The following is a 27,271-nucleotide window of genomic DNA, read 5'->3' on the forward strand; positions in this document are numbered from 1 at the left end:
TAAGTGTTTGTGAATTTCTTTACTATTTTGATTGTTACTAAGTTAAAGTTATAAGATTGTGTTTTTTTAAGTGGGTATTTATGTCAGAATGTATCCCAGTATTTTATAGGTATTGGCAGGCATTTAATCATTTGTTTTCACTTATAAATATGTTTATTAATACGTTTCTTGTTTTGAAAAGTCCATTCATAAAACTTTTATTCCACTTACATGAACTTAATACACGTGTTCTTAACAATTATGCTTGGATTGTTCATGAAAATCTCATAAGACATTAAACAAAGCTAGCCATCATCTCAAGTTATTTCCCTGGTAACTATTTTTACAGCACATGCATGTTAGGCAAGTATCAAAAAAACACACACACACAAAAACACAAAAAACAAAACAAAAACAAAACAAAACAAAAAAACCCCACAAAAGCAAAAAAAACCCTAAAAAATGTTAAATACGTGGGTTTTTTGTTTTACTGTTGCGCTTGATATACGTGAAGTAATGAATATCAAGCAATTCATTTTTACTGCATCTTTACTTGTACATTTGTTCTTAGGTTGCCTAAAACATTTAAATACAAATAAAATGAGTGTAGCAAAAATAATGAAAGCAAACAGCAGGTAACTTTACAAATAATGGAATGTGAACCGTTTCTGCCCTTATCCAGAGTAAATTGGGTCACAACTAAAGGAGCACTTCTGTAGCTGTAGTCAATGGTGTGCACATTGAGACTGAGTATTCCACAGATAACACATGGTTTAACATGTAATATCCATGGGATATCTATTTCTCCTATAGCCTTGTAAGTGCTCCAAACCTAAAAGTACCCACAGCTACACCCGTGACTGGAACCAATTATCCCTTTTATTCCCCACCAGGACAAAGCAATACGAGGCAGTTTTCTTTGCTTAGACATGGAAGCAGTTTAAACACTGGCCCTTGTGAAGCCACAATGTACCAAAAGTACTATGCCAAACATTTATAACTTGTATAAAAATTCCACATCCCCATATTGGCCACCTCAAGATGAAAACAGATAACTCCCTAAATGTTAACTGGCTCTACTCCCCTAATATTAAACATAAAAACCACATGGGAAATAGAGAAATTCAAATAGAAGTAACATAAACCTGTCATAAATCATAAACAAAAAAGTGTTTGTGGGACAGCATGGATGACAAATGGTCTACTGTGTAAATTTTAGAATGAGGCAGACAAAAGTTGGAAGGCCTTTTAATTTTCCCCTCCTTCTCCTTCTTCAGCTTCGTCTCCTTGGGTATCCGATGTCCACAATGTCAAGTTGTCTCTCAGTAACTGCATTATTGTTAGTGTGCTGTCTTTGTATGACTCTTCACTTAATGTATCAAGTTCAGCAATGGCTTCATCAAATGCTGCTTTTGCAAGAGAGCAGGCTTTCTCAGGGGAGTTCAGAATCTCATAATAGAACACAGAGAAGTTAAGGGCCAGACCCAACCTGATAGGATGTGTTGGCTGCATTTCCTTTTTGCTGATTTCAAAAGCTTCTTGGTATGCTTGCTGTGATTGATCCACAATCCCTTTCTTGTCATCAGCAGCAACCTCAGCCAAATAGCGGTAGTAGTCTCCTTTCATTTTCAAATAGAAGACTTTGCTCTCTGCTTGTGAAGCATTGGGGATCAAGAACTTTTCCAAAAGAGACAGCACATCATTGCAGATATCTCTTAGCTCAGTCTCAATTTTCTCTCTGTATTCTCGAGCCATCTGCTGTTTTTTTCTCAGCACCTTCTGTCTTTTGCTCAATACTTGAGACGACCCTCCAAGATGACCTACGGGCTCCTACAACATTTTTATAAGCAACTGAGAGAAGATTCCCCTCCTCATTGGATAATTCAGCTCCTTGCTCAGTTAGAGACTTCATGCAGGCCGCCATGTCGTCATATCGCTCAGCCTGCTCGGCCAGTTTGGCCTTCTACACCGGCTCATTTTTATCCATGACTGGATGTTCTGTGTCCGGAGTGGGTGACGAAGGACGGATGGGGCTCAGCAGTCTCCTATTAATATGTTTCTTGCATGATTTTTCTGAGTAATAAAGAATAAAGCCACAGGGGTGTTCAAAATGTGTTGAAAAACTTTGTTCCATCAGCCACTGACAAGACAAGAAGCTTAGGGTTACACTTTCTGAAATTGGTGAAGAGGAATGGGCAGTGGGACAGTCCCTGAAGCACCTGTGATCCCTACTAGTGAGTCCCATGACGTTAGTTTCCTCGAGGGGGTGTGGGTTTTGGACCTGGTGTCTCTTATTGCTCATGGTGATGTGTTCACTTCCATTCACAAACATTGTCAGTGGTCAGACCCACCACCATGTCCACAGTCTTGTGGTAACAAGTTGAGAATGTCAGGTCAGCTGTGAAGCACTGCTTCCTGGTTCCCACTGTCCTTGTCTCTGAGGGTGGAGGGAGGTGCTAGATTTCAGTGCTTTGTGACCCTTCTTCCAACTCTTCAAGCTCTTCGATGGCATGACACTTTTCAGTCCTTCAGTACAACTTAAGATTTTACTAAATGGCAAGTTTAGATTTATGTTTGTAAATATGTAAAGCAACCCTTATTTAGAGTTATTTCTTATAAAAGTATTATATAGATGACAAATTGGAAACTCTGAATAAAGTGCCTGGAATGATTCAAATCCATAACAGTCTGAGTAGACAGCATGTCAGCCCACCACTAGTTCGGGACAAACAGTCAAGTCTTTCTGCTTCTTTGACACATTATGCTGGAATGCTGCCTGACTTAACTATTTGAATAAGTAGACCAAAGAGCTCATAAACAGCAGTTAAATTATTACATTTTTCTTCCGGTTATTGCCACGTTCTGTCTAACTTCTAAATTGAGTCTTTTTTGCTTTTGGGATACAGATTTATAATCCATTTTTGCCGTTCATTATTTTTGGCCATGGTGGTCCATTTGGCCCTTGTGCTGAGACGATGGAACACTAGGGATTTGAAGGAAAGGAGTGCCTGTTGATGCTGTCATTGCTGATGCTGCTTTGTTCACATGTCCCTGGTATTGAAGCTGTTTGCATAAAAATGTGACTTTTTAAAATAGATGTAGTAAAAATTGCCTTCTTTTGCCCTCTCCTACAGTTCCATATTGCCATGGTTTCAAGAAACGCTTAGAATGAGTTAATTTTGTGCATCAGTAAAAATTTTGCATTGCTGTGTTAGTTATAGAGCTACAGGGTGTGACACCTATATACAATGTGCACATGAATGTTGTAAACTCACCCAAAAGCTATGGCTCAAAGGTGGTTGCATTTGGCAGGATTTTTCTTTCTGTGAGTGTGCCATATATTTGATTATCATCAGTTTCTTCTGAGATATTCCTTCTTCTGATTTTATACCTGCTCCTATGCTTCTGTAAAATAAAAAGGCAAACTTTCTATAAATTGGCAATGGGTCTATGTAGGCAGCAGCAGATCCTTGGAACAGTTTTGTGTAACACACTCATACCTTTCTCATTCAGTTGTCACCGCTTTAAGCCCAGTGATGGCTTGATAGAGTTGTATGAGGGTATCTAGCAATACCTTATCCTTAGAAAAATTCTTAGAAAAAATTGTAAAATATTTTTACAAATAACCCCTACTCTGTGGGGGCTGTAATTGTTCTATTGTAATAAAGGTGTTGAGTTACTGACTTCCCCTGTAAGCAGTTGTTTCCTTCCTCCCTGTCTGCTTAAACCCTGTGCTCTTTTAAAATTTTTGCCTGTTTCCTGATCCTGAACCCAGATTTATTTCCATAAAGATGTATTTCCATAAGGCAAACAGATTGAATCTATTAGAGATTTTTTAGATCCCTATTATACATCGCTAGATGTTTATTTTCACATAATTTAGAGATTGGGAGGATCTGTCAGAGAAGAATCTGAGGTCCATAAAGATTAAGCAGCTTGTCCAGGGTCACAGAACTTGAGTTGCAGAAACAGCTAATGTTCAGTATTGCATGAGGAATACAAAGATATGGGTAAAGCCAACTGACTTCCTACATTGTCACCTTGATGAGGCACAGAACATAGGGGGTATCACCCTAAAGCCTCACAGATGCAATTTTCAATGTGCCCAGGGGGAGGGCAGCTTTGAAAGATGATTCCCTCAGTAACCAAGGTCATAAGAAACATATTTTTCATAACTGCCTAAACTTTTTAAAAAAAATGTAACTGCCAAGCCAGCTAGATGTTTGTGTTTTTTAGTTTGCAGGGTCTCGCCCTTGTATCTGTATCTATAGAAGTAAAATCATGATCAGGACGTTGCTTGGTGATTATGGAGCCCAGAGCAGGTAGCGGTGGAGCACTGAGGAAGGACAGCCTGAAGGACAAATACAGTTCCATTCTAAGGCACACTTGTCACCTGGTTAGTATATTTCTGTTGTGAGTTAATGCACTTTCTTCTGTGGACATTGCTGGAGACATACAACTTGTGTTTGCTTATCCAGCCTCCCTTCCCTCTGCTCTGCTCACCCCACCCATCTGCTTCACCTTGCTCAGGACCACCCTACTGCCTATTGAGACATTGCTTCTTCGGCTGTGTTACTATTATCAGTGTTAACCTTGCATTCACTTATCAAATATTTATTGAACCTGTACTCTATGCTGGGCAGTGTTGCAGGTGTGGAGGACAGGGCATGGAACACAATGGGTGCAGGGTCTTTAGTGAACTTACATAACAGAGGGGGAGGCAGATAATACACAATTAAACAAATAAATGAACAGTGTAATTTCTACGGTTGGCAGTGAAAACCTGGGAGTACTACTTGCCTTCTCTCTATAGGATAAATTTTTCTTTGATCTCTTCCATTCACTCTCTCACTCCTCACATTCATTTATTCAACAAGTGATTAAAAGAAAACAACACTTTATTGAGGCATGATTGACATACAAAAGGCTGAACATATTTAATATATATAACTTGACGAGCTTTGGAGATAAGTATACACTTGTAAAACCATCACCCTAATCTATGCCATAAACATATTCATCACCTCCAAAAGAAGACTTTTTGCATGCCCATCTGCCTTTGCTAGGTTCTGGATAAAGAACATGATTAGAAATGGTCTGTACTCACATGGTGCTCGACTAACAATCTGTTAACCATTCAGTTGCATTCAGTATGATTGGTGACACAGTGGAGGGGTGTAGGAGACAGGAACAGGTGATTGACTACAGGTGAAGTGGGCTGGGAATTATAGTCTGAGGCAGCAAAAGCAAGGAGGCATGATGGGCCTGGGAACTGCTGGTAGCTGAGTAGAATCTGAGCTAAGGTAGGGCAGGATTTGAGAATGGAGACCTTGGTTTGCATAGAAATTTTTACTATAAAGAATGAGGAACCTTTGAATAGTTTTAAACATTCAAGGAATAGATCTTCAGTTTTGTCATCTAAAAAGATAACTGGCAGTTAAAATGATGGAAACGTTGGAGAGAACAACACCCAAGGCAGCCTGAGTTGTTCTTTTTCTCATCTTCATCTTCATCCATAGCAGGCCAGAATTTTTCTTCATCTATCATTACCACCACAATATAATTAAGTCATATCTTATTCTTATATTTAGATTCTAAAGTCAGCACATTAAGTAAAACTTGTATAGAATTCAGAAAGTCCTTGAGAATTCCCTTAGGAAGGCATAGCTTTGGAGATCAACTCTCTCGTTAAGACCAATCCAGTATGTGTGTTTTTTTCAGGATTGGAATAGATTGCTGCTTCTTTGCTTTGGCACCAGAAGAAATAATTTCTTTTGTATTTCGGGGTCATGCTGTATGCAGTATGAGGGAGCAGCAGGTTCATGATCTCTGGGTCTCACTCCTACAACAGAGCACATGAGCACTGTTGCCTGAATGACTTAAACTATTGCAACTGTGTTTGTGCGCTCTCTTGTGCAGCTGTTTTATATTTGCAAAGCATATGTAGTTCAATTTGAGCCAGTTTAAATACACTTATAACACAACTGCTGTAATTGCGATACCAACTTTCAGTGTTTTCTGTATGTCAGACGATGCAAAGTACATTTATCATCTCATTTAATCTTTAACAAACATTTGAGATAATTGGAATTTATCCTCGTTGAACAAATAAAACTTGCTATTAGATACATACTATTTTCAAGTTCACTAGTAATTAAATGATTAAAACCCTGATCTATTCTGCTTCAATCTCATATTCTTAAAAGCTCAGTTTCAATTAGAAAGCCATTGCATTAACCTAGTCAAAAAAATATAAGAAACTTAAACATCATAGTAGCAGAGTTGTATAGAAACAAGATTCTAAAGAGATGAAGGGAGAGAATTAATAACTACTGTCTTTAAGAAGCCTTTAGGTAGTTAGTAGTTGTCCAGGAACATGAACAAATATTTCAAAAAGGAAGAAACACAAATGCCTAATAAATGAGAAAAAAGTTTTATATAACTGGCAGTCAAAGAAATATATAAAATATTCTTTTATTACATTGGGAAAAATTTCCTGAATGGTTATATTTTGGATTGGCGCCCTTATATACGTCAGATAACCATGTAACTTCAGATCACAGTGTAAATTGATATAACTTTTTGGGGAACAATGTAGTAATATGTATTATTTGAATTAGAGAACATTTTGTTGCAAGGAATAAAAGAATCCCACTATAACTCAAGAGAAAAGGGGGATATATAGAAACAATAAAAAAGTGTCTCTAGGAGCCAAGGGACAGTAAGTTCATCCAGGCCTCACAGGAGCCTGGAACCAGGACAGTTACAACTCCATGTCCTTCAGACCGGCCTCTTCTGCATCTCTGTGTGGATGGCAAAAAAACATGGCTACCACAAATCTCAGTTATACCAGTTCTTAGTACCAGTGCCTAGCAGAAACAGAAGTTCCAATTACTGATTCCTTGGAGCTAGACTCTGATGGGCTAAGCTTTGGTCAGCACTTACCCTTGGTCCCATCAAATGTGACCATGGAACACAAGGTCACTTGACTTAACTACCTACTCAGAATGTCCTGTGAAACAGGAACTCTTTGAAAGGGGAATAATTAAAACAAGGAAATAGAAGAACACGCTTGCTCCATGTGTCAGTAGAGCTAAAGATGTTTATGTCCTTTGATCTCACAGTTCCAGTTTTAGAAATCTACCAGTAGTAAGTTATTAAGTGATCACAAATGATTTATCACATCACATCAGGTGCTCCAGTGGGAATGGGAAGAAATGGGAAACCACTGGCATGTTCAACAACAGGAAAATGGCTAAATGAATTATGATCTGTTCATGAGATTGTAAATTATGCAAATATTAAAAACATGTTCTCAAAATATATAGGAAGATGCTTACAATGAAATGTAAATGTATATACATGTTGTATGTATGCTGTACTAGGTTACATTTTATATAATACATAGAAAAATACTAGAGGTAATTACATCAAACATTATTACTAGATTTTAGAATCACTTTTTTTGTCTTTATAATTTTTCTATAGATTTTAAATGATTAACAAAAGCCACGTAGTAATTTTATTTATTTACTTATTTATCAAAACTTATATATTTATTTTTGGCTGCGTTGGGTCTTCGTTGCTGTACGTGCGCTTTCTCTAGTTGCAGAGAGCGGGGGCTACTCTTCATTGTGGTGCGTGGACTTCTCATTGCAGTGGCTTCTCTTGTTGTGGGGCACGGGCTCTAGGCATGCTGGCTTCAGTAGTTGTGGCTTGCGGGCTTTAGAGCGCAGGCTCAGTAGTTGTGGTTCGTGGGCTCTAGAGCGCAGGCTCAGTAGTTGTGGTGCATGGACTTAGTTGCTCCACGGCATGTGGGATCTTCCCGGACCAGGGCTCGAACCCGTGTCCCCTGCATTGGCAGGCGGATTCTTAACCACTGCGCCACCAGGGAAACCCCTATAGTAATTTTATACTTATAAAAAATACTCAAAAAAGCAAATTACAATCTGGTAGGAAGGATAAACTTGTTCTAGGTAAAGTAATAGTAATAGTAACCAATACCAATAGTAACCAATAGTAACCAATAACTAGTATGTATTAGTGTTATAGATCGTGTAATAAAAAGTTAAGGATGGATTTCCTAATGTACTTTTTAAAAGTAGAATGGTCTATTCAAGAGCTATTTTCCTATCACTGGTGTTGTTCAAATAGAAATTAGACAAGCATTTATAAGAGATACTGTAGAAAAGCTTCATCTATCAGGTATGAAGAATTAGATGACTTCTAAAGTCCTTTTCAACCCCCATGTTCTGTTAGGAAAACAGATTTACTTTGGAGTGCTTGTTTTAAAAAATTCCATTAGATGTTAGGGGAAGGTATACAAAGCAAGTAGCTTTTGTGAAAGAGATATGAAATTCTCATAGGAGATGCCAGAGTCTGTGGGATTAAGCAGGAGGAAATGAATTTCAGTCACATCTTGAAAAAGGTGATATGCAGGGATTGGATTATGTGATGGAAGTTCTTTTAAGGTCTACAGTGATTGACACTAAGGCAGAATTACGATTCCACTGGCCATTTATGGATAAAGGAGAGTACTCAAGCTGACTTGACAAATGGGAGAACATTTTCCTTGTTCATCCTCTAGTGAGTGAAGTGGTATAAAACTTACACTTTAGAAAAAGAGAGCAAAGTCAAGCCAGTCTGCTTGTTTGTGGGCCTAACTGCATTCTAGAAAAGAAACTTTAGGATTAGCCGCCATGATTTTTATCTTTTGGTGGTTATGTTAAATTATGGCAATAATACATTAACAGCTATTCCATAAATTGAACCTGCTTGTTTAACTCTCAGACATTAAAAGTCTTTGAAATTACAAAGAACTGCACAGGAGCCAGACTTTTAATTTTACTGAGGTGTGTGTGTATGTGTTGTTGTCATCTTTTTGCCAAAGTAAAGTATTACTAAAGGTATATTCTTTCTGTTTATTACAAAAAGGCATAGCTCCTTAAAGAGTAAGTTGATCTCAGGGTTGAAACTTAGTTTAGCATTTTCTGTAAAGCTGATTTTCCCTCTCTAAAAAATTGGAATAGACATAAAATTATTGCTGTAAAATGATCATAGCTCTTCCTTGATTTATTTTTCTGCTTTCTGATCATTGTATACATTAAGTCTCTTCTGTGATGATTAACAGCTTCTAGACTAATACTGATGAGTACATCCTAAACTCAAGGTCATGGCCACTTTGAGGGCTCAAGGAGTGGCATACTTATGTTTAAGCTCACTTAGCTTCAACCTTCAGGTATCTATTGGTGCTACAATATTTGGGACTCCTCTTTTCACATTAGCACTCCCATTCCATATTAGAGTTTGTTACTGCTTTCTTGTCACAGAAAATTACCAGAATAGTTGTTTCTTCTTTCAGAAGAACCAGTTCTGTATCATGTAAAACAGCCACTAGCTAATTCAATAGTTTGACTTTGTGAAAGACTGAGCTCTTTGCCTCCCAGGGAGCATATATATTTTAACATCAGTAAAAATTGAGTTATTTTGACCAGGTGGAAATGACAAGAGGACAGAGTAAAGGAGGATGATTTGAAGTATATGCAATGGCTCCCTACTTTTCCTGCATTTTTTCAGCCATCCAGAACTATCCCTTTTGATTGCCCATAGGTATAATACATTTTCACAAAAGTTATTCTGTTGTTTGTGAACACTGGCAGAAAGGGGGAAGGGCATGATATTTGCATAAAATTTCTAGTGGAGAACAGATCAAATGGAATCTCCTTTTGATAAAGTTAGATAGGTTTATCTCCTGGTCCAGGCTTCCCAGGCATTCATTTCATAAACATTTAAGTGTTTTTCTTTGTGTCTAGCAATGGTCTTGCTCTCAGTAACCTCACTTGAGTAACTAAGTATAATGCAAGGTCCTAAGACTATATACAAAGGTGTGTGCAAAGTGCTGTGATTTCACAGAGAGGAGGGACTCATTCCCAGGCCAGAGGATCTGAAAGATGTCACTCTGGAGCCAGCTCTGCGCTGCATCTTAAGGGTGAAGGGAGGGATTTGCCAGGTGGAGAAGGAAGGGCATTTCCTATCAAGGGAACAACGACGACTTTAACAACTGTTTAAAAAAAAAAAAAACAACCCACCAAAAGAACAATACACATTTGGAATACAAGAAAGTTGATGTAACTAGAGTATTGGGAATTGGGATTGGGTACAGGAGTGGAGTGGTTAGGATTTGTAAGATAAATGGCATTAGATTGTGTTAGTGTAAACCATGTCTTGTTGGGACTTTATCCTGTTGGCAGTGGAGAAAGCTCTTCAGGATTTTTAAACTGGCAAGCAGGAGGTCCTTTATACATCTTGGAAAAATGACCTTAATAGCACTATAGAGGAAGGGCTAGTGTAGCAAGGTGCAGGAGCCGTGGCATTTTGACAGGCAACAGATGGTCCAGGAGAGAGATGATGAGCTTCTTTTTTTTTTTGTCAGATTTTATTTTATTTTATTTTTTGATTACCAAAGCAAAGACATTGATAAAGCAAATACAATCTGCAATAATAAATACATCTGCAATAGATGCTAAATAGATGATGAGCTTCTTGAATTAAGACAGTGGCACAAAGATGTAGAAGAGATAAGGAACTGAAAAGTATATAGGAGTAGAATTGTTAGGACTTGGTGATTAACTGGATGTGTGGATGGGATGAAGGAGTGCGAAGTGTCAGGGACAGCCCTGAAGTGTCCAACTTGGATAGCTGCCTAGATGTTACATCGTTAGCCATGGGGGAAGCAGGCTTGAATCCTGTTTTTGATTCAGGAACTATATTAGATATCTTCATTACATGTCTAGCTGATTTAAATCTATGGGTGAACTTTATATTTTTTACAATTTTAAAAATATGCCACAAATTCTTAGTATGATAAAATGTATGTTTCCATCTTTTAAAAAAGGGAACTATGACAGCAAAAGGAAAATAATCAGATGTTTTAAAATGGCTCCTAATTTTTCTTCGTGTATCATACATCAAATTCTAGCACTTTCTACCATTTAAAATTAATTTTTGCCTATCAACAGGTGGTTAAACACATGCTGTGAAGTGAAAGCCAAAATTAACACAGGATTCTTCTGAGTTCACAGTGTAACTTCAAAAAACCAATGTTTATGCAAAATGTCTAAAATATATTCAAGCAGGAAATTAGTTATGTATATTTCAGTAATAAAATACTAAAGCAGTGTGAATGTTGAGGCAAGAAATGTGTCTACAACCAGCAACTTGATTTTAATAAATAATGTGCTGTTAATCCCAAATTAGTATATGATGTAATAATTAAAAGTGTCAAAATCAAAACCTAAACTCTTCTCAGAAACCAGAAGAAAAACAACAATGGTAATCAGGAAAAAAAGCCCTTTGAAAAGTTATAGGGTGCGGAACTAATTTCCCTATCTAGAGCTGGGGTTAATATAGTTAGCATTTTCTATTTGCACTTCATTTGCAAGATCTTTTAGACACCATCCTGGTTAATAGTGATTATGGTGAAACTGACAAAGGTTATCTGTTCTAAACATGAATGCTTGCTTACATTGATGCATACCATAAACTGTGAAATGTGTAAATTATAAAGTGATCTTTTAACATGAACTCTTACATTTAAAATATAATAAAGTTTATATTAGTAGAATAAAATCTCTCATTTCAAACTCCAGGGTAGTTATTAAATAATTTATATATAAATGATAAGAGTAAAAATTCTTTTCTAATAGACTGTTTTGGGCATACCAAAGCTTTAATTCATTATTTAAATGAAGAAAAGAATGGGAAACTTAGCACTTTGGTTTGAGATGGTAATTTATCTAATGAATACGTATCTATGACACAATATTGGGAATATTACTACATAATACTGTAGTAGGCCTGGAAATTACCATAATTTCAGGTCTAGTATGTTTTTAGTGAGTACCCCAAAAAGGGCTTAAGTGCATAGTAAAGCTTCTTTAACTCATTCAGATTAGCAAATAAGCAAATATTGTATGGCCTCTTTCTACTTTGAACTGACCTTGTCTTGGGGGAAGGACTAAAGTTATAAAGTTACTTTATTAAACTATTAGATTGCTTATAATTTTCTCCTTTTCTAAATGATGTTATACATTCATCTTTTTCTTTTTATATATATAGTTTGTTTTTTTAAATAGTCTTTATTGGAGTATAATTGCTTCACAGTACTGTGTTAGTTTCTGTTGTACAACAAAGTGAATCAGCCATATGCATACATATACCCCCATATCCCCTCCCTCTTGAGCCTCCCTCCCACCCTCCCTATCCCACCTCTCTAGGTTATCGCAAAGCATATGCATTCATCTTTATGTGTATACATTGTTTAGGATAGCTTGCCCAAAGTGGCAGAGCTAGGTGATGTGCAGTTTTCTAGCATTTGATATGCATTACTATTTTGCCTCCTCAATGGCTGTTTCATTTTACCTGCCACTGGGTGTGCTTGAGATGACGGTTTCTTTAGGATTGGATCTTATAATTCAATTGCATTTATTCTAATCCAGGGCTAAAAAATTGTATTATTTGAATTTTTTTTTTTTGGCGGTACGCGGGCCTCTCACTGCCGCGGCCCCTCCCGCCGCAACGCACAGGCTCCGGACGCGCAGGCCCAGGGCCACGGCTCACGGGCCCAGCCACTCCGCGGCACGCGGTATCCTCCCGGACCGGGGCACGAACCCGTGTCCCCTGCACCGGCAGGCGGACTCCCAACCACTGCGCCACCAGGAAAGCCCTATTTGAATTTTTTTCTTTTTATTATGGTGATGACATTCTTTTTGAAATATTTCTTTACCAATATTATTCACAGTTACTTTTAGATGAAAATATAATCATGGAATTTTCATTATCATAATATCCTTAGAATCAAACTATAGGGTTAGGTAGTCTTTATATTACCTAGACTGATCTAGAGAATATGATTAAAATTTTGGAAGAATTCAACTTAAAATTGTTCTGGAGATTTTTTTTTTTTTCAAATTACTTTTATGTATTTACTTTTAAATTTACTGTAATGCATTTACTGTTTGTGCTGCCTACTTTCTAAAGTCATAATTTTAACATTGGTACAGTACATTTATGTCAATGTTATGACTTATCTTAATTTTAGGAATAACCTGAAGATTGAAGGGTTATTAGATGAAAGATCCTGTGAAAAACTACCTAGGAATATAAATATTACTTGTCTTCCAGAAGTTTCCTTCTCCAGAGCAATTGTCTATAAAGGGTTATGTGCCCCCGTGGTACAAAAAAATTAACCATTGCAGTGTGGGAAGCAGATCCTAGAACTTAGAACATTTTGCCTAAGGAGTTTAAAAAAATCACTTTAACATTCCAAATATATATAGACTTACTCTTGCACTTTCATTCAGTCCATGTGTCAAATACACCTAGTGTTTCAGGTACAAGTGAGGAATTCTGAGGGAAAACTGAGGGGTGAGCAGTGACAGGTTCATCTGTCTCCTTTCTGCCGTGACATTTTAGGCATTGCTGGTTAAATAGACTGAGATTACATTATCTTAGATGGTGGAATTCTGGCAATACTTAGTAATAAGTGACCATAAACATCTTTTGTACCACCCAGAGATTTGCGAGTTATAGATGACAGTACTTAAATGAGTTGTCAGACATTGTATCTTTTTCTTTTAACAAAACCCACAAATGATCCCCATTTACTAGCCTTTCATGTGAAGAGAAGTAGGCACAGTACATAATTAGCAGGTTCTTAACCAACAGATACGTTTGACAAAAATAAACACAACCTATCTTTTTCAGGTAAAGGTGACATTTGAATCAGTGAGAAAGTAACTGCATTCAGCAGAGGGAAAGTGCTCTATGGACAGAGCATTTTTTAAATGATTGTTTGGAAATGTTTCCATTACTGTGTCATTTTACCACCAAAATTGATATGTGTATCTTTTCCTTTTTAAAGTTGAAAAAACAGGAACAAAAAAACAAACTCATTTCTGTGCACACATACAAACTTAAATACAGATTTTTTTGTTTTAATTTTTATTGGCGTATATTTGATTTACAATGTTGTGTTAGTTTCAGGTGTACAGCAAAGTGAATCAGTTATACATATGCATATATATATCCACTCTTTTTTCTTTTTTTAAGATTCTTTTCCAATATAGGCCATTACAGAGTATTGAGTAGAGTTCCCTGTGCTATTCAGCAGGTTCTTACTAGTTATTTATTTTATATATAGTAGTATATATTAAATATAGATCTTTTTTACCTTGTTTAAAAATTTTGGAAATAGTTTTACTAGATTTTAGACCATATTTTCAAAATTAAGAAATGTGACACCTTTCAAGACATCTGGGAAGGTGGAAGTTTACTAGAAGAATTTCAAGGAAAACCTTTGCATAATTGGTAGATAGGATTGAAAAATGTATAACATGATTTAGTAAGTGCAGCTGATGATGTACTTCTTCCCTTTAGAACAGTGAATCTTTCTCAGCTGGGGCATCATTAAAACCATGTATGGAAGTAAAGTGACTTAGATCCACTCTTTCAAATGTCTGTATCATGAAATATTTAACCAAGACATTTTTAAAAAGCAAAGCAGATTGAATCATACTGTTTTCTCAAAAACAGTATATTATCTTTACCACATCCTATTTTAGTTTCTATTTTTGTGTTTTACAGTATGCATTTTAGTGCCGTCATACTTGTATTTAATGTATATACATTCACGCGTGTGTGTATGCATACATACATATTTGGGAGTGCAGTGCCCAGATTCCATACTGAGAGGATGTGCCATCAAAAAGTTTGGAGAGGGGCTTCCCTGGTGGCGCAGTGGTTGAGAGTCCGCCTGCCAGTGCAGGGGACACAGTTCGTGACCCGGTCCCAGAAGATCCCACATGCCGCGGAGCGGCTAGGCCTGTGAGCCATGGCCGCTGAGCCTGCGTGTCTGGAGCCTGTGCTCCGCAACGGGAGAGGCCACAACAGTGAGAGGCCCGCGTACTGCAAAAAAAAAAAATAAAAAAGGTCATAATTAAAGAAGAAACACCGTATTTATCAATTAACTTTGTTCCTGCTTTGAATTTAGGTAATATCAATGACCTAGGATTAGTACAAAAGCAAAATTAGATAAAAAGTATGCCTTTATTTTAAAGAGTGGACCACAATGGGGGGAAATGCTGAAATATCACCAACCTAAAAGTGTGTTTATTGCTGAGCTATTTATGTGAACAGATGAAATGAGTGGTGTGATGCAGGAAATCCGTACAGATAAGGTCAGACAAACTATAAGTTGGGGTGAGGATCAATTCCATAATTTAGGTTAAGAAAGAGTGGTTTTATTCTCTAGGATTAAATATTTTTAACTAGAAGAGAATTATTAAGGTGAGATGACACTTCAGATACAAGGTTTCTTCTCCTAAACTGCATACCTAAAATATACAAACTATCCCAATCCACATGTCATTAAAAACATGTATAGCTTCTCAGCATGGGCTTCCAAAGTAGAAGAGTAATAGCATTGAGTTAAAACCCAGAATGGGCAACAGTTTAATCTAGGATTGTGTTGTCATCCATCCAGAAACCCTGGTTTGGGGTCACTGTCTGCTTTAACGGTACTGTGTGGTTGGGACTTTAACTGAACATTTAACCGAAGAATTAATATAAAACATTAACATATGTTAAACTTTAACATATGTTAAATTAAAAAAAATTTTTTTGAAAGAATAGAGATTCAGGGATAATAAGCTTGCTTTGAAGATTTGTATAAAAATAGTTGGGAACGAAATATTCAAGAAACAGGATTTAGTGACTTCCCTGCTGGTCCAGTGGTTAAGATTCCGTGCTTCCAATGCAGGGGGCACAGGTTCGATTCCTGGTTGGGGAACTAAGATCCCACATGCTGCATGGTGTGGCCAAAAATTTAAAAAAAAAAAAAGAAACACGACTTACCTGGCATGTAGACTCACAGACATACAAAATGGAAATTAAACATCATTTGATTGGATTTTTAAATTAAAATGTGGCTTTTTAAAGCCACTGAGGAAATCAGTTTAATACCAAATTGTTTGATTTTATTAGATTATTATTAGAATACTAAAGTGTGCAAACTGGGTTAAGATTCAGATTTCATTCTATGAAAATGGAGATTGCCCCCCAGTTAAATATCATTGGAGAATCAGTCTGAGGATTTTACTCCTTAGGTGTGATAACTGAAAGTCAGAAGTACTTCAATTATTTTTTCCTACTCCTCGTTCTGTTTGAATATTCACTTGGTATAATTGTCCTGTTATTATACTGCCAAAATATATTTATTAGTAAATAATTATTTAAGCCAACTTTGCCATTAGTATCGATACATGGAAGTTTTCAATTATATGATAGATGATGTGCTAGGTACCTTTAAATAAAAATGCTGAGGGGCTTCCCTGGTGGCGTAGTGGTTGAGAGTCCACCTGCCGATGCAGGGGACACGGGTTTGTGCCCCGGTCCGGGGAGATCCCACATGCTGCGGAACGGCTGGGCCCGTGAGCCATGGCCGCTGAGCCTGCGCGTCCGGAGCCTGGGCTCTTCAATGGGAGAAGCCGTAACAGTGAGAGGCCCGCGTACCGCAAAAAAAAAAAAAAAAAAATGCTGGGGCAGGGACTTCCCTGGGCGTCCAGTGGTTAAGACTCCGTACTTCCACTGCAGGGGGCATGGGTTTGATCCCTGGTCAGGGAACTAAGATCCCACATGCCACGTGGCTTGGCCAAAAAAAAAAAGCTGGGGCAGACCAACTCAGTCTTTCCCCCACCCCTTAGCATTACAAATTAATAAATTTTAATTCAGGAAGAACAGGTTACATGGTGAAATTTTTGTTTTAGATAATTTCCATTAGAAATGGTAAGCTATTGAAAATAATACAGGTAGCCTTTAATAAAAAGTAAACTAAGTTTAATATAATGAAAAAGCAGGTGGTTATGAAATACCGTGTGAATGTTTGGCAGAACTTTCTATGTTCCTTACTCACTCAACACAATTTGTAAAGAAATAATCTCTCTACAAGGAGGAGAAGCCTAACAGCAGGGAAAGAGCCCATTAAGTCTTCAGTGCACAGGGAATTTTGTGAATAACTGAGTTGGTTAGCATGGATTTCAGGTATTTTTCAGGACTGATGTCTATGACAAATGATCTAATTAACTAAATTATCTAAACATTAATTTGAAAGATGCTTTTAAATACACTATCATAAACTTCATTGTTCACAAATGGACTTTGTGTGGGGAGCTAATTAAGTCACTTTTCAATTTTTCAATATTTTTTAAAAATCACAGGAAACAGATACAATGAACCAGTGATTATCTCTACTATTGATTACAAGAAAGGCAATAGTTGTACCAAAAATCATTATTTTTTTTAAATTAAGGGATACAGTAAAATTCACCCTCTTTAGGGTACAATTCTGAGTTTTGACAATGCATACAGTTATATAACCACCACAACAATGCAGATAAGAAACAGTCCCATTACCTTTGAAAATTCTGTCATACCCTTTTGTAATCAGTCAGTTCTTCCAGCCCCCTGCAACCTGGGATCTATTTTCTGTCCCTGTGTTCTTGCCTTTTCCAGAATGTCATATGGAATCGTATATATGTAGCCTTTTACATTGGCTTCCTTCTAATGCCCATGCAAGTGTCCTTAGTTCATTTCTTGAGTGTTATGCCATTGTATGGAGTTACCACAGTTTGATTATCCATTCACTGATTGAAGGTCATTTGGGTATTTTCTAGCTTTTGATAACTATGAATAAAGCCTCTGTAAACATGCATGTACAGCTTTTTGTGTGAATGTAAGTATTAACTTCATTTGGGTAAGTACTTAGGAGTGTCATTCCTGGATCATATGGAAATGCTTGTTTAACTTTATAAGAAAGTGCCATGGCTCCTATTGGGTAGCTTTAATTTAGTCACAAGTTTGTGGTAGATTCCAAATATAATTTCAGATTATCCACAGTGAACAATGAGAGTCAATGATATTTTATTTCTCACTTTACTTATCACTTCCTAGCTGCAAATCATATTTTGGTTTTCACTATATAGATTCAAATGTGGATTCCATTATATCTTAATATATTGTGCAAAAGAGAATTGAATTTCTTAAAGGTTATCATTTTACTTGTGTTACTGGCCAAGATTTTTAACATCTTAAACTAGTTTTCTCTTGTACAAAATGGTAATTATTATTCCTTATCTTACCTGTATTATTTATTCCTTTTGTAGGAAAGTGTTCTCTTCTGTAATATAGTGATAAATTATTACCTCACAGTGAAGATTTAAAGAAATGCTGCATGGAAAGTGCTTACCAGAGCACCGGGCACAAAGTAAATGTTAGCTATAAAAAAAAAAGAGGGTGGGGGGGTGTCCCTTGGTGTGGGAGCTCTTCTTGCCCTGCCCTAGACGGTGCCCCTGGGGCATCCAGGTCATCCCTCAGGTGCCTGAGGCTGAGCAGTGGCGTCATTTCCTGTTCCCAGCGAGCCCCTTAGATCCCCACTGTGGTGGTACGTCCAGTGAGCAGCTTTCTTAGGGGTCAAGATGCCATGTGGCTGACAGGGTCTTGGTGCTCCAGCTGAGTGTCAGGCCTGAGGCTCAGGTGGGAGAGCCAAGTTCAGGACACTGGACCACCAGAGACCTCCTGGCCCCACGTAATATCAACTGGTGAGAGCTTTCGCAGAGATCTCCATCTCAATGCTAAGACCCAGCGCCACTCAATGACCAGCAAGCTCCAGTGCTGGACACCCCATGCCAAACAACTAGCAAGACAGGAACACAGCCCCACCCATTAGCAGAGAGGCTGCCTAAAATCATACTAAGTTCCAGGTACCCCAAAACACACCACAGGATGCGATCCTGCCCACCAGAAAGACAAAATCCAGCCTTATCCACCAGAACACAGGTACCAGTCGCCTTCCCCAGGAAGCCTACACAACCCAGTGAACCAGCCTTATCTGCTGGGGGCAGACACCAAAAGCAACGGGAACTATGAACCTGCAGCCTGTGAAAAGAAGACCCCAAACACAGTAAGTTAAGCAAAATGAGAAGACAGAGAAATATGCAGCAGATGAACAAGGTTAAAAACTCACCAGACCAAACAAATGAAGAGGAAATAGTCTGCCTGAAAAAGAACTCAGAATAATGATAGTAAAGATGATCCAAAATCTTGGAAATAGAATGGAGGAAATACAAGAAACGTTTAACAAGGACCTAGGAGAACTAAAGAGCAAACAAACAATGATGAACAACACAACAAATGAAATTAAAAACTCTCTAGAAAGAATCAATAGCAGAATAACTGAGGCAGAAGAACAGATAAGTGACCTGGAAGATAAAATAGTGCAAATAACTACTTCAGAGCAGAATAAAGAAAAAAGAATAAAAAGAATTGAGGACAGTCTCAGAGACCTCTGGGACAACATTAAATGCACCAACGTTCGAATTATAGGGGTCCCAGAAGAAGAAGAGAAAAAGAAAGGGACTGAGAAAATATTTGAAGGCATTATAGTTGAAAACTTCAGGAAAGGAAATAGTCAATCAAGTGCAGTAAGCACAGAGAGTCCCAACAGGATCAATGCAAGGAGAAACACGCGAAGACACATATTAATCAAACTATCAAAAATTAAAAACAAAACATATTAAAAGCAGCAAGGGAAAAGCAACAAATAACATACAAGGGAATCCCCATAAGGTTAACAGCTGATCTTTCAGCAGAAACTCTGCAAGCCACATGGGAGTGGCAGGACATATTTAAAGTAATGAAAGGGAAAAACCTACAACCAAGATTACCCAGCAAGGATCTCATTCAGATCCAATGGAGAAATTAAAACATTTACAGACAAGCAAAAGCTAAGAGAATTCAACACCACCAAACCAGCTTTACAACAAATGCTAAAGGAACTTCTCTAGGCAGGAAACACAAGAGAAGGAAAAGACCTACAATCACAAACCCAAAACAATTAAGAAAATGGTAATAGGAACATACATATTGATAATTACCTTAAATGTAAATGGATTAACTGCTCCAACCGAAAGACATACACTGGCTAAATGGATACAAAAACAAGACCTATATATACGCTTTCTACTAGAGACCCACTTCAGGCCTAGGGACACATATAGACTGAAAGTGAGGGAATGGAAAAACATATTCCATGCAAATGGAAATCAAAAGAAAGCTGGAGTAGCAATTCTCATATCAGACAAAATAGTAAAATAAAGACAAAGAGACAAAGGACACTACATAATGATCAAGGGATCAATCCAAGAAGAAGATATGACAATTGTAAATATTTATGCATCCAACATGGGAGCACCTCAGTACATAAGGCAAAAGGCTAATAGCCATAAAAGAGGAAATCGACAGTAACACAATAATAGTAGGGGATTTAACACCCCAATTTCACCAATGCATAGATCATCCAAAATGAAAATAATTAAGGAAACACAAGCTTTAAATGATACATTAAACAAGATGAACTTAATTGATGTTTATAGGACATTCCATCCAAAAGCAACAAAATACACTTTCCTCTCAAATGCTCATGCAACATTCTCCAGGATAGATCATATCTTGGGTCATAAATGAAGCCTTGGTAAAGTTAAGAAAATTGAAAATTGTATCAAGTATCTTTTCCGACCACAGTGCTATGAGACTAGATATCAATTACAGGAAGAAAACTGTGAAAAATTCAAACACATGGTGGCTAAATACTATGCTACTAAGTAACCAAGAGATCACTGAAGAAATAAAAGAGGAAATCAAAAAATACCTAGAGGGCTTCCCTGGTGGTGCTGTGGTTGAGAGTCTGCCTGCCAATGTAGGGGACACGGGTTTGTGCCCCGGTCCGGGAAGATCCCACATGCTGCGGAGCGGCTGGGCCCATGAGCCGTGGCCGCTGAGCTTGTGCGTCCAGAGCCTGTGCTCCGCAACGGGAGAGGCCACAACAGTGAGAGGCCCGCATACTGCAAAAAAAAAAAAAAAAAAAAAAATACAACCTGGAAACAAATGACAATGAAAACACGATGGCCAAAAACCCATGGAATGCAGCAAAAGCAGTTCTAAGACGGAAGTTTATAGCAATACAAGTCTACCTCAAGAAACAAGAAGAATCTCAGATAACCTAACCTCACACCTAAAGCAATTAGGGAAAGAAGAACGAAAAACTCCCAAAGTTAGCAGAAGGAAAGAAATCATAAAGATCAGATCAGAAATAAATAAAGGAAATGATAGCAAAGATCAATAAAACTAAAAGCTGGTTCTTTGAGAAGATAAACAAAAATGATAAAACATTAGCCAGACTCATCAAAAAAAAAAAGAGAGAAGACTCAAATCAACAGAATTAGAAATGAAAAAGGAGAAGTAACAACTGACACTGCAGAAATACAAAGGATCATGAGAGATTACTAAAAGCAACTATGTGACAATAAAATGGACAACCTGGAAGAAATGGACAAATTCTTAGAAAAGCACAACCTTCCAAGACTGAACCAGGAAGAAATAGAAAATATAAACAGACCAATCACAACCACTGAAATTGAAACTGTGATTAAAAATCTTCCAACAAACAAAAGCCCAGGACCAGATGGCTTCACAGGCTAATTCTATCAAACTTTTAGAGAAGAGCTAACACGTAGCCTTCTCAAACTCTTCCAAAATATACCAGAGGGAGGAACACTCCCAAACTCATTCTACGAGGCCACCATCACCCTGATATCAAAACCAAAGATGTTACAAAAAAAGAAAACTACAGGCCCATATCACTGATGAAAGTATGCAAAAATCCTCAACAAAATACTAGCAAACAGAATCCAACAGCACATTAAAAGGATCATGTGGGGTTTATCCCAGGAATGCAAGGATTCTTCAATATACACAGACCAATTGATGTGATACACTACATTAACAAATTGAAGGATAAAAATCCATATAATCTCATAAATGCAGAAAAAGCTTTTTACACTCATTTATGATAAAAACCCTCTAAAAAGTAGGCATAGAGGGAACTTACCTCAACATAATAAAGGCCATGTATGACAAACCCACAGCCAACATCATTCTCAATGGTGAAAAAATGAAACCATTTCCACTAAGATCAGGAACACGACAAAGTTGCCCACTGTCACCACTGTTATTTAACATAGTTTTGGAAGTTTTAGCCATAGCAGTCAGAGAAGAAAAAGAAATAAAAGGAATCCAAATCAGAAAAGAAGAAAAACTCACTGTTTGCAGATGACGTGATACACTATATAGAGAGAGAATCCTAAAGACGCTACCAGAAAACTACTGGAACTAATCAATGAATTTGGTAAAGTAGCAGGATGCAAAATTAATGCACAGAAATCTCTTGCATTCCTATACACTAATGATGAAAATCTGAAAGAGAAATTAAGGAAACACTCCCATTTACCATTGCAACAAAAAGAATAAAATGCCTAGGAATAAATCTACCTAAGGAGCCAAAAGACCTGTATGCAGAAAACTATAAGACATTGATGAAAGAAATTAAAGATGATACAAACAGATGGAGAGATATACCATGATCTTCGATTGGAATGATAAACATTGTGAAAATGACTATACTACCCAAAGCAATCTACAGATTCAATGCAATCCCTGTCAAACTGCCAATGTCATTTTTCACAGAACCAGAACAAAAAATTTCACAATTTGTATGGAAACATAAAAGACCCCAAATAGCCAAAGCAATCTTGAGAAAGAGAAACAGAGCTGGAGGAATCAGGCTCCCTGACTTCAGACTATACTACAAAGCTACAGTAATCAAGACAGTTTGGTACTGGCATCAAAACAAATGTGGATCAGTGGAACAGGGTAGAAACCCAAGAGATAAACCCACACTCATATGGTCACCTTATCTTTGATAAAGAAGGCAAGAATATACAGTGGAGAAGACACAGCCTCTTCAATAAGTAGTGCTGGGAAGACTGGACAGCTACATGTAAAAGCATGAAACTAGAACACTCCCTAACACTGTATACAAAAGTAAACTCAAAATGGATTAAAGACCTAAATGTAAGGCCAGACACGATAAACCTCTGAGAGGAAAACATAGGCAAAACACTATGACATGAATCACAGCAGGATCCTTTTTGACCCACCTCCTAGAGAAATGGAAATAAAAACAAAAATAAAATGGCTCCTAATGAAACTTCAAAGCTTTTGCACAGCAAAGGCAACCATAAACAAGGTGAAAAGACAACCCTCAGAATGGCTGAAAATATTTGCAAATGAAGCAACTGACAAAGGATTAATCTCCAAAATATACAAGCAGCTCATGCAGCTCAATATCAAAAGAATGAAAAACCCAGTCCAAAAATGGACAGAAGACCTAAATAGACATTTCTCCAAAGAAGATGTACAGATTGCCAACAAACACATGAAAGGCTGTTCAACATCACTAATCGTTAGAGAAATGAAAATCAAAACTACAATGAGGTATGACATCACACCGGTCAGAATGGCTGTCATCAAAAAATCTACAAACAATAAATGCTGGAGAGGGTGTGGAGAAAAGGGAACCCTCTTGGACTGTTGGTGGGAATGTAAATTGATACAGTCACTATGGAGACTGTGGAGTATGAAGGCTCCTTAAAATACTAAAAATAGAACTACCATATGACACAGTAATCCCACTACTGGGCATATACCCTGAGAAAAGCATCATTCAAAAAGAGACATGTACCACAGTGTTCATTGCAGCACTATTTACAATAGCCAGGACATGGAAGCAACCTAAGTGTTCATTGACAGATGAATGGGTAAAGAAGATGTGGCACATGTATACAATGGAATATTACTCAGCCATAAAAAGAAACAAAATCGAGTTATTTGTATTGAGGTGGATGGACCTAGAATTTGTCATACAGAGTGAAGTAAGTCAGAAAGAGAGAAACAAATACTGTATGCTAACGCATATATATGGAATCTTAAAAAAAAATGGTTCTGAAAAACCTAGGGGCAGGACAGGAATAAAGACGCAGATGTAGGGAATGGACTTGAGGACACGGGGAGGGGGAAGGGTAAGCTGGGATGAAGTGAGAGAGTGGCATGGACATATATACACTACCAAATGTAAAATAGGTAGCTAGTGGGAAGCAGCCATATAGCACAGGGAGATCAGCTGAGTTCTTTGTGACCACCTAGAGGGGTGGGATAGGGAGGGTGGGAGGGAGATGCCAGAGGTGGGGGATATGGGGATATATGTTTTCGTATAGCTGATTCACTTTGTTATACAGCAGCAACTAAGACAACAATATTAAGCAATTATACTCTAATAAACATGTTAAAAAAAAAGGTATTTCTTTGGAAACCTAACCTGAGATTATAATTTAAACATTGCTATCAAAATTCAGGAAGCAGAGAATTGGTGCCTTTTTATGACAGGGAAACATTCTACTTTTTATGGTACTGAAACTTGCCCAGGCTAAGTGGTCTTTGGAATCAAATTTTAATAGTTTTCCTGTCACAGTGAATTTTAAACACTGGTGGAGTTCCTGACAGACATAAAGGACAATTCAGGTTTCTTCTCTTTCTTTGACTCCTTTTCTACATTTTCTAATTGTCTATACTTTTTAGATTAAAACCTATTCATGCCTAGTATGCAGGTTTATTTTATTAAGAATTAAGTTGATAAGTCCATTTCCTGATATGCAGTTGGATGTTACTGTGTCTTATCTGAATGTATAATACATAGTCCCCAATACCGTATCTTGAGTGTTGCCCCCCTGCCCTGACATTAAGCAATTCCTAAGCAGGTGCAGTTGAGCTAGAGCTTTAGGCCACCAGTGAGTGTGAAGTCTCTGCCCCAGTGGTTCTCCTTGTATGGTCCCTGAAGTGCAGTCCCAGACCAGCAGTGTCAGCGTCACCTGGGAGCTTGTTAGAAGTGCAGATTCTGGGGTTGTACCACAGATTGGTTGAATTCAACTCCTGGGATGGGACCAGGCAGTGTGTGTTTTAAAATGCTATCCTGATGATCTGGTATGTGAGAACCACTGCGTCTGGACACACTAAGGAGGGGTTTGGAGAGGCTACTTTCAACTGAGAGCGTGATGTCTATAGCCCATTACTTCATTGTGATTGTAAACAATGCTCTGAAATAACATAAAATTTGACTTCCTTAGGAAATTTATGAGTAGTATTTATTCACTCTGCACTAAGATCAATGACCTATGGTAAAATGGAAAGTATTAAGTGGCACAAAAAGCATTTGAAATAATTTATAATGACGTTTTAACATCTTAAGCCTGTGAATCCTGAATCTGTAACCTCTTTGGTCTAGAGCATGGACCCAGTTCAAGTGGAAACAAACTGTTTTCATGTTGGCTTTTTTAGAGCATTACTAATCGTTAAGGAATTATTCAGTTTATAAACTGTTCTATTCCCAAATGTATTTCTAGTGCATTTGTTGCTTCCATGGGCCTCCGTTGTTGTTTATTTTCTCTCCATCCTCATAAAGTTGGTCTCATGAAAAGCACTGCAGCAGCCCTCCTCTGGGGAGGTGTGGCATACTATGCATGAGGTTGTCTTTGAGCAGTTAAGGTCTAAGGAGGTCCTGAAGTAAGCAGTGCACCATCAGAGCTCCGGGCTAACCTGTGGGTCTCCAAGCTGTGAGAGGCTTTAGAGCCAGTAGTGAGATTTTATCACATGAACTAAAGAGTAAAGCCAAATATTTTCTTATCAAACCAAAGCAAACTAATTATCAGTATGTGTGAAATCATGTCCACTGATCAAGGTAAGTAGTTTCATTTTCTGGTTTATCTTTCTCGTTTTTGTTTTGTTTTTTTCACCCGGTTTCTGTGGGTCATTTTATAACAGCATGCTGAGGGACATGAAAGTTGCAGAGTTTGGTTTTAAGTTAAGAATAAGGCTCACATTATTTTTCAACTTTAATGTTAAAATATGTACTGTATTCATAGTTTCTGCTTCTTCCAGGAGGCTGTTTCTGGGTTTAGCGAAATACAAATTTAATAGTTCTGTTTCTCTGACTCATTCTTACTAACATTAGAAGTTTGAAAAGTTAGTCACTGACGGGAGAATACAGACAAAGAAAGCAAAAGTTTTTTCTTCCATTTCTCGTGTGAACAAAGCTAAGAAATGTTTACCACTGATCCTTTTCTAGTACTACTGCATGGAATACTGTTCTGTTCAAGCAAACACACACACACATCCCCACCATCCCAGTCTTCTTGTTTCAGCAAAGTTCAGAAGAGTGAATATTACTTGTTTTTCAGTATAAGATAACATCGTAGAGACAGGCATGGATTTTTTGTTGTTGTTGTTAGTGGTATTAAGACACCGTTTTTTTCCTACAATATTCTAGAGAGTATATTAATGAGAAGTTGATTCTTTCAAAGAGGCATGAAATACTGTGTGGTAGAAATGTAATCATGTGACAGGAAATTTCTGCTAAAAATATTTTTTAAAACTGAAATGGGTTCATTTTGTGATGCTATTTTCCCATTGTTTGTGCATGGATATTAACCTTCCTGAGGAATGTCTACCCTGCTGTCTACACTGTTAATTAAATAAAATGAACTGAAACTTAGAACAGGCAAGTCTTCATAGTTACCAAGATTCTCTTCCTTGTGGTGTCACTGTTTCCTTCTTTTTGCCTGGGGGGCAGCGGACCGGGCGGACGGGAGTTGCACTGAGCTTGGAAGCCCAGGGGCGGGGCCCGTCACAGTACTGCAGCTGGGAAGCTGAGGCTCCCTCCCCCAGCTAGAAGGCCTTGACTGGCTCTGTTCCCAGGTTCCAGTAGTTGCTAGAGATTGAGTAGCCCAGCCCATGTCTGCCTTGACTCCCTCCATTATCCAGGAAGAAGCCTCAGTTCCTTCGTAGGGGTTCTAAGTTCAAGGTTTGTGTGATCTCCCCAGGGTTTGCGTGTTGTGTGGTTTTTTTCGGTACGCGGGCCTCACTGCTGTGGCCTCTCCAGTTGCGGAGCACAGGCTCCGGACGCGCAGGCCCAGCAGCCATGGCCCATGGGCACAGCTGCCCCGCGGCACGCGGGATCCTCCCGGACCAGGGCACGAACCCGTGTCCCCTGCATCAGCAGGCGGACCCCCAACCACCGCGCCACCAGGGAAGCCCTTAAATATGAAACTTTTTAAAAAAGCTGCAAAAGGGATGAATTCACTCTCCGTTAGTGAGTTCTCTCTTTCCCTAGAACAATTCTGTCCCTTCTCATTCCACCTTTAAATAATTAGGGATGATTGGAGAGAAGTAGTATTCCTTCCTGAAAGGCAGCCTCAATTGGAGAGAGAAGTGCTACTCGTATTTTCTGCTC

At 38.0% G+C, this 27,271-nt stretch overlaps 1 protein-coding gene and 1 pseudogene across 6 annotated transcripts in view; one reads left to right on the forward strand and one right to left on the reverse strand.

The window, feature by feature from the left end:
* The window catches only part of FGD4 (FYVE, RhoGEF and PH domain containing 4), a 207,335-nt gene that overhangs the window by 84,950 nt on the left and 95,114 nt on the right, over window positions 1-27,271 (forward strand). Inside the window, exon 1 of one of the 6 annotated variants that reach the window (XM_022577922.2) lies at window positions 24,166-25,720. The exons of the other annotated variants lie outside the window; for them this stretch is intronic. Coding sequence (XP_022433630.2) covers window positions 25,693-25,720 — 28 coding nt within the window. The 5' untranslated portion in view covers window positions 24,166-25,692. Of the gene's footprint in view, window positions 1-24,165; window positions 25,721-27,271 lie in introns of those variants that run through there. 6 annotated transcript variants of the gene reach the window in all.
* LOC115802865 (14-3-3 protein zeta/delta pseudogene) lies at window positions 831-1,966 on the reverse strand (annotated as a pseudogene).

The sequence above is a fragment of the Delphinapterus leucas genome, chromosome 11 (assembly GCF_059928025.1).
Source record: "Delphinapterus leucas isolate spDelLeu-1000000601 "Yukka" chromosome 11, BTC_Dleu_Yukka2, whole genome shotgun sequence".
NCBI lineage: Eukaryota > Metazoa > Chordata > Mammalia > Artiodactyla > Monodontidae > Delphinapterus > Delphinapterus leucas.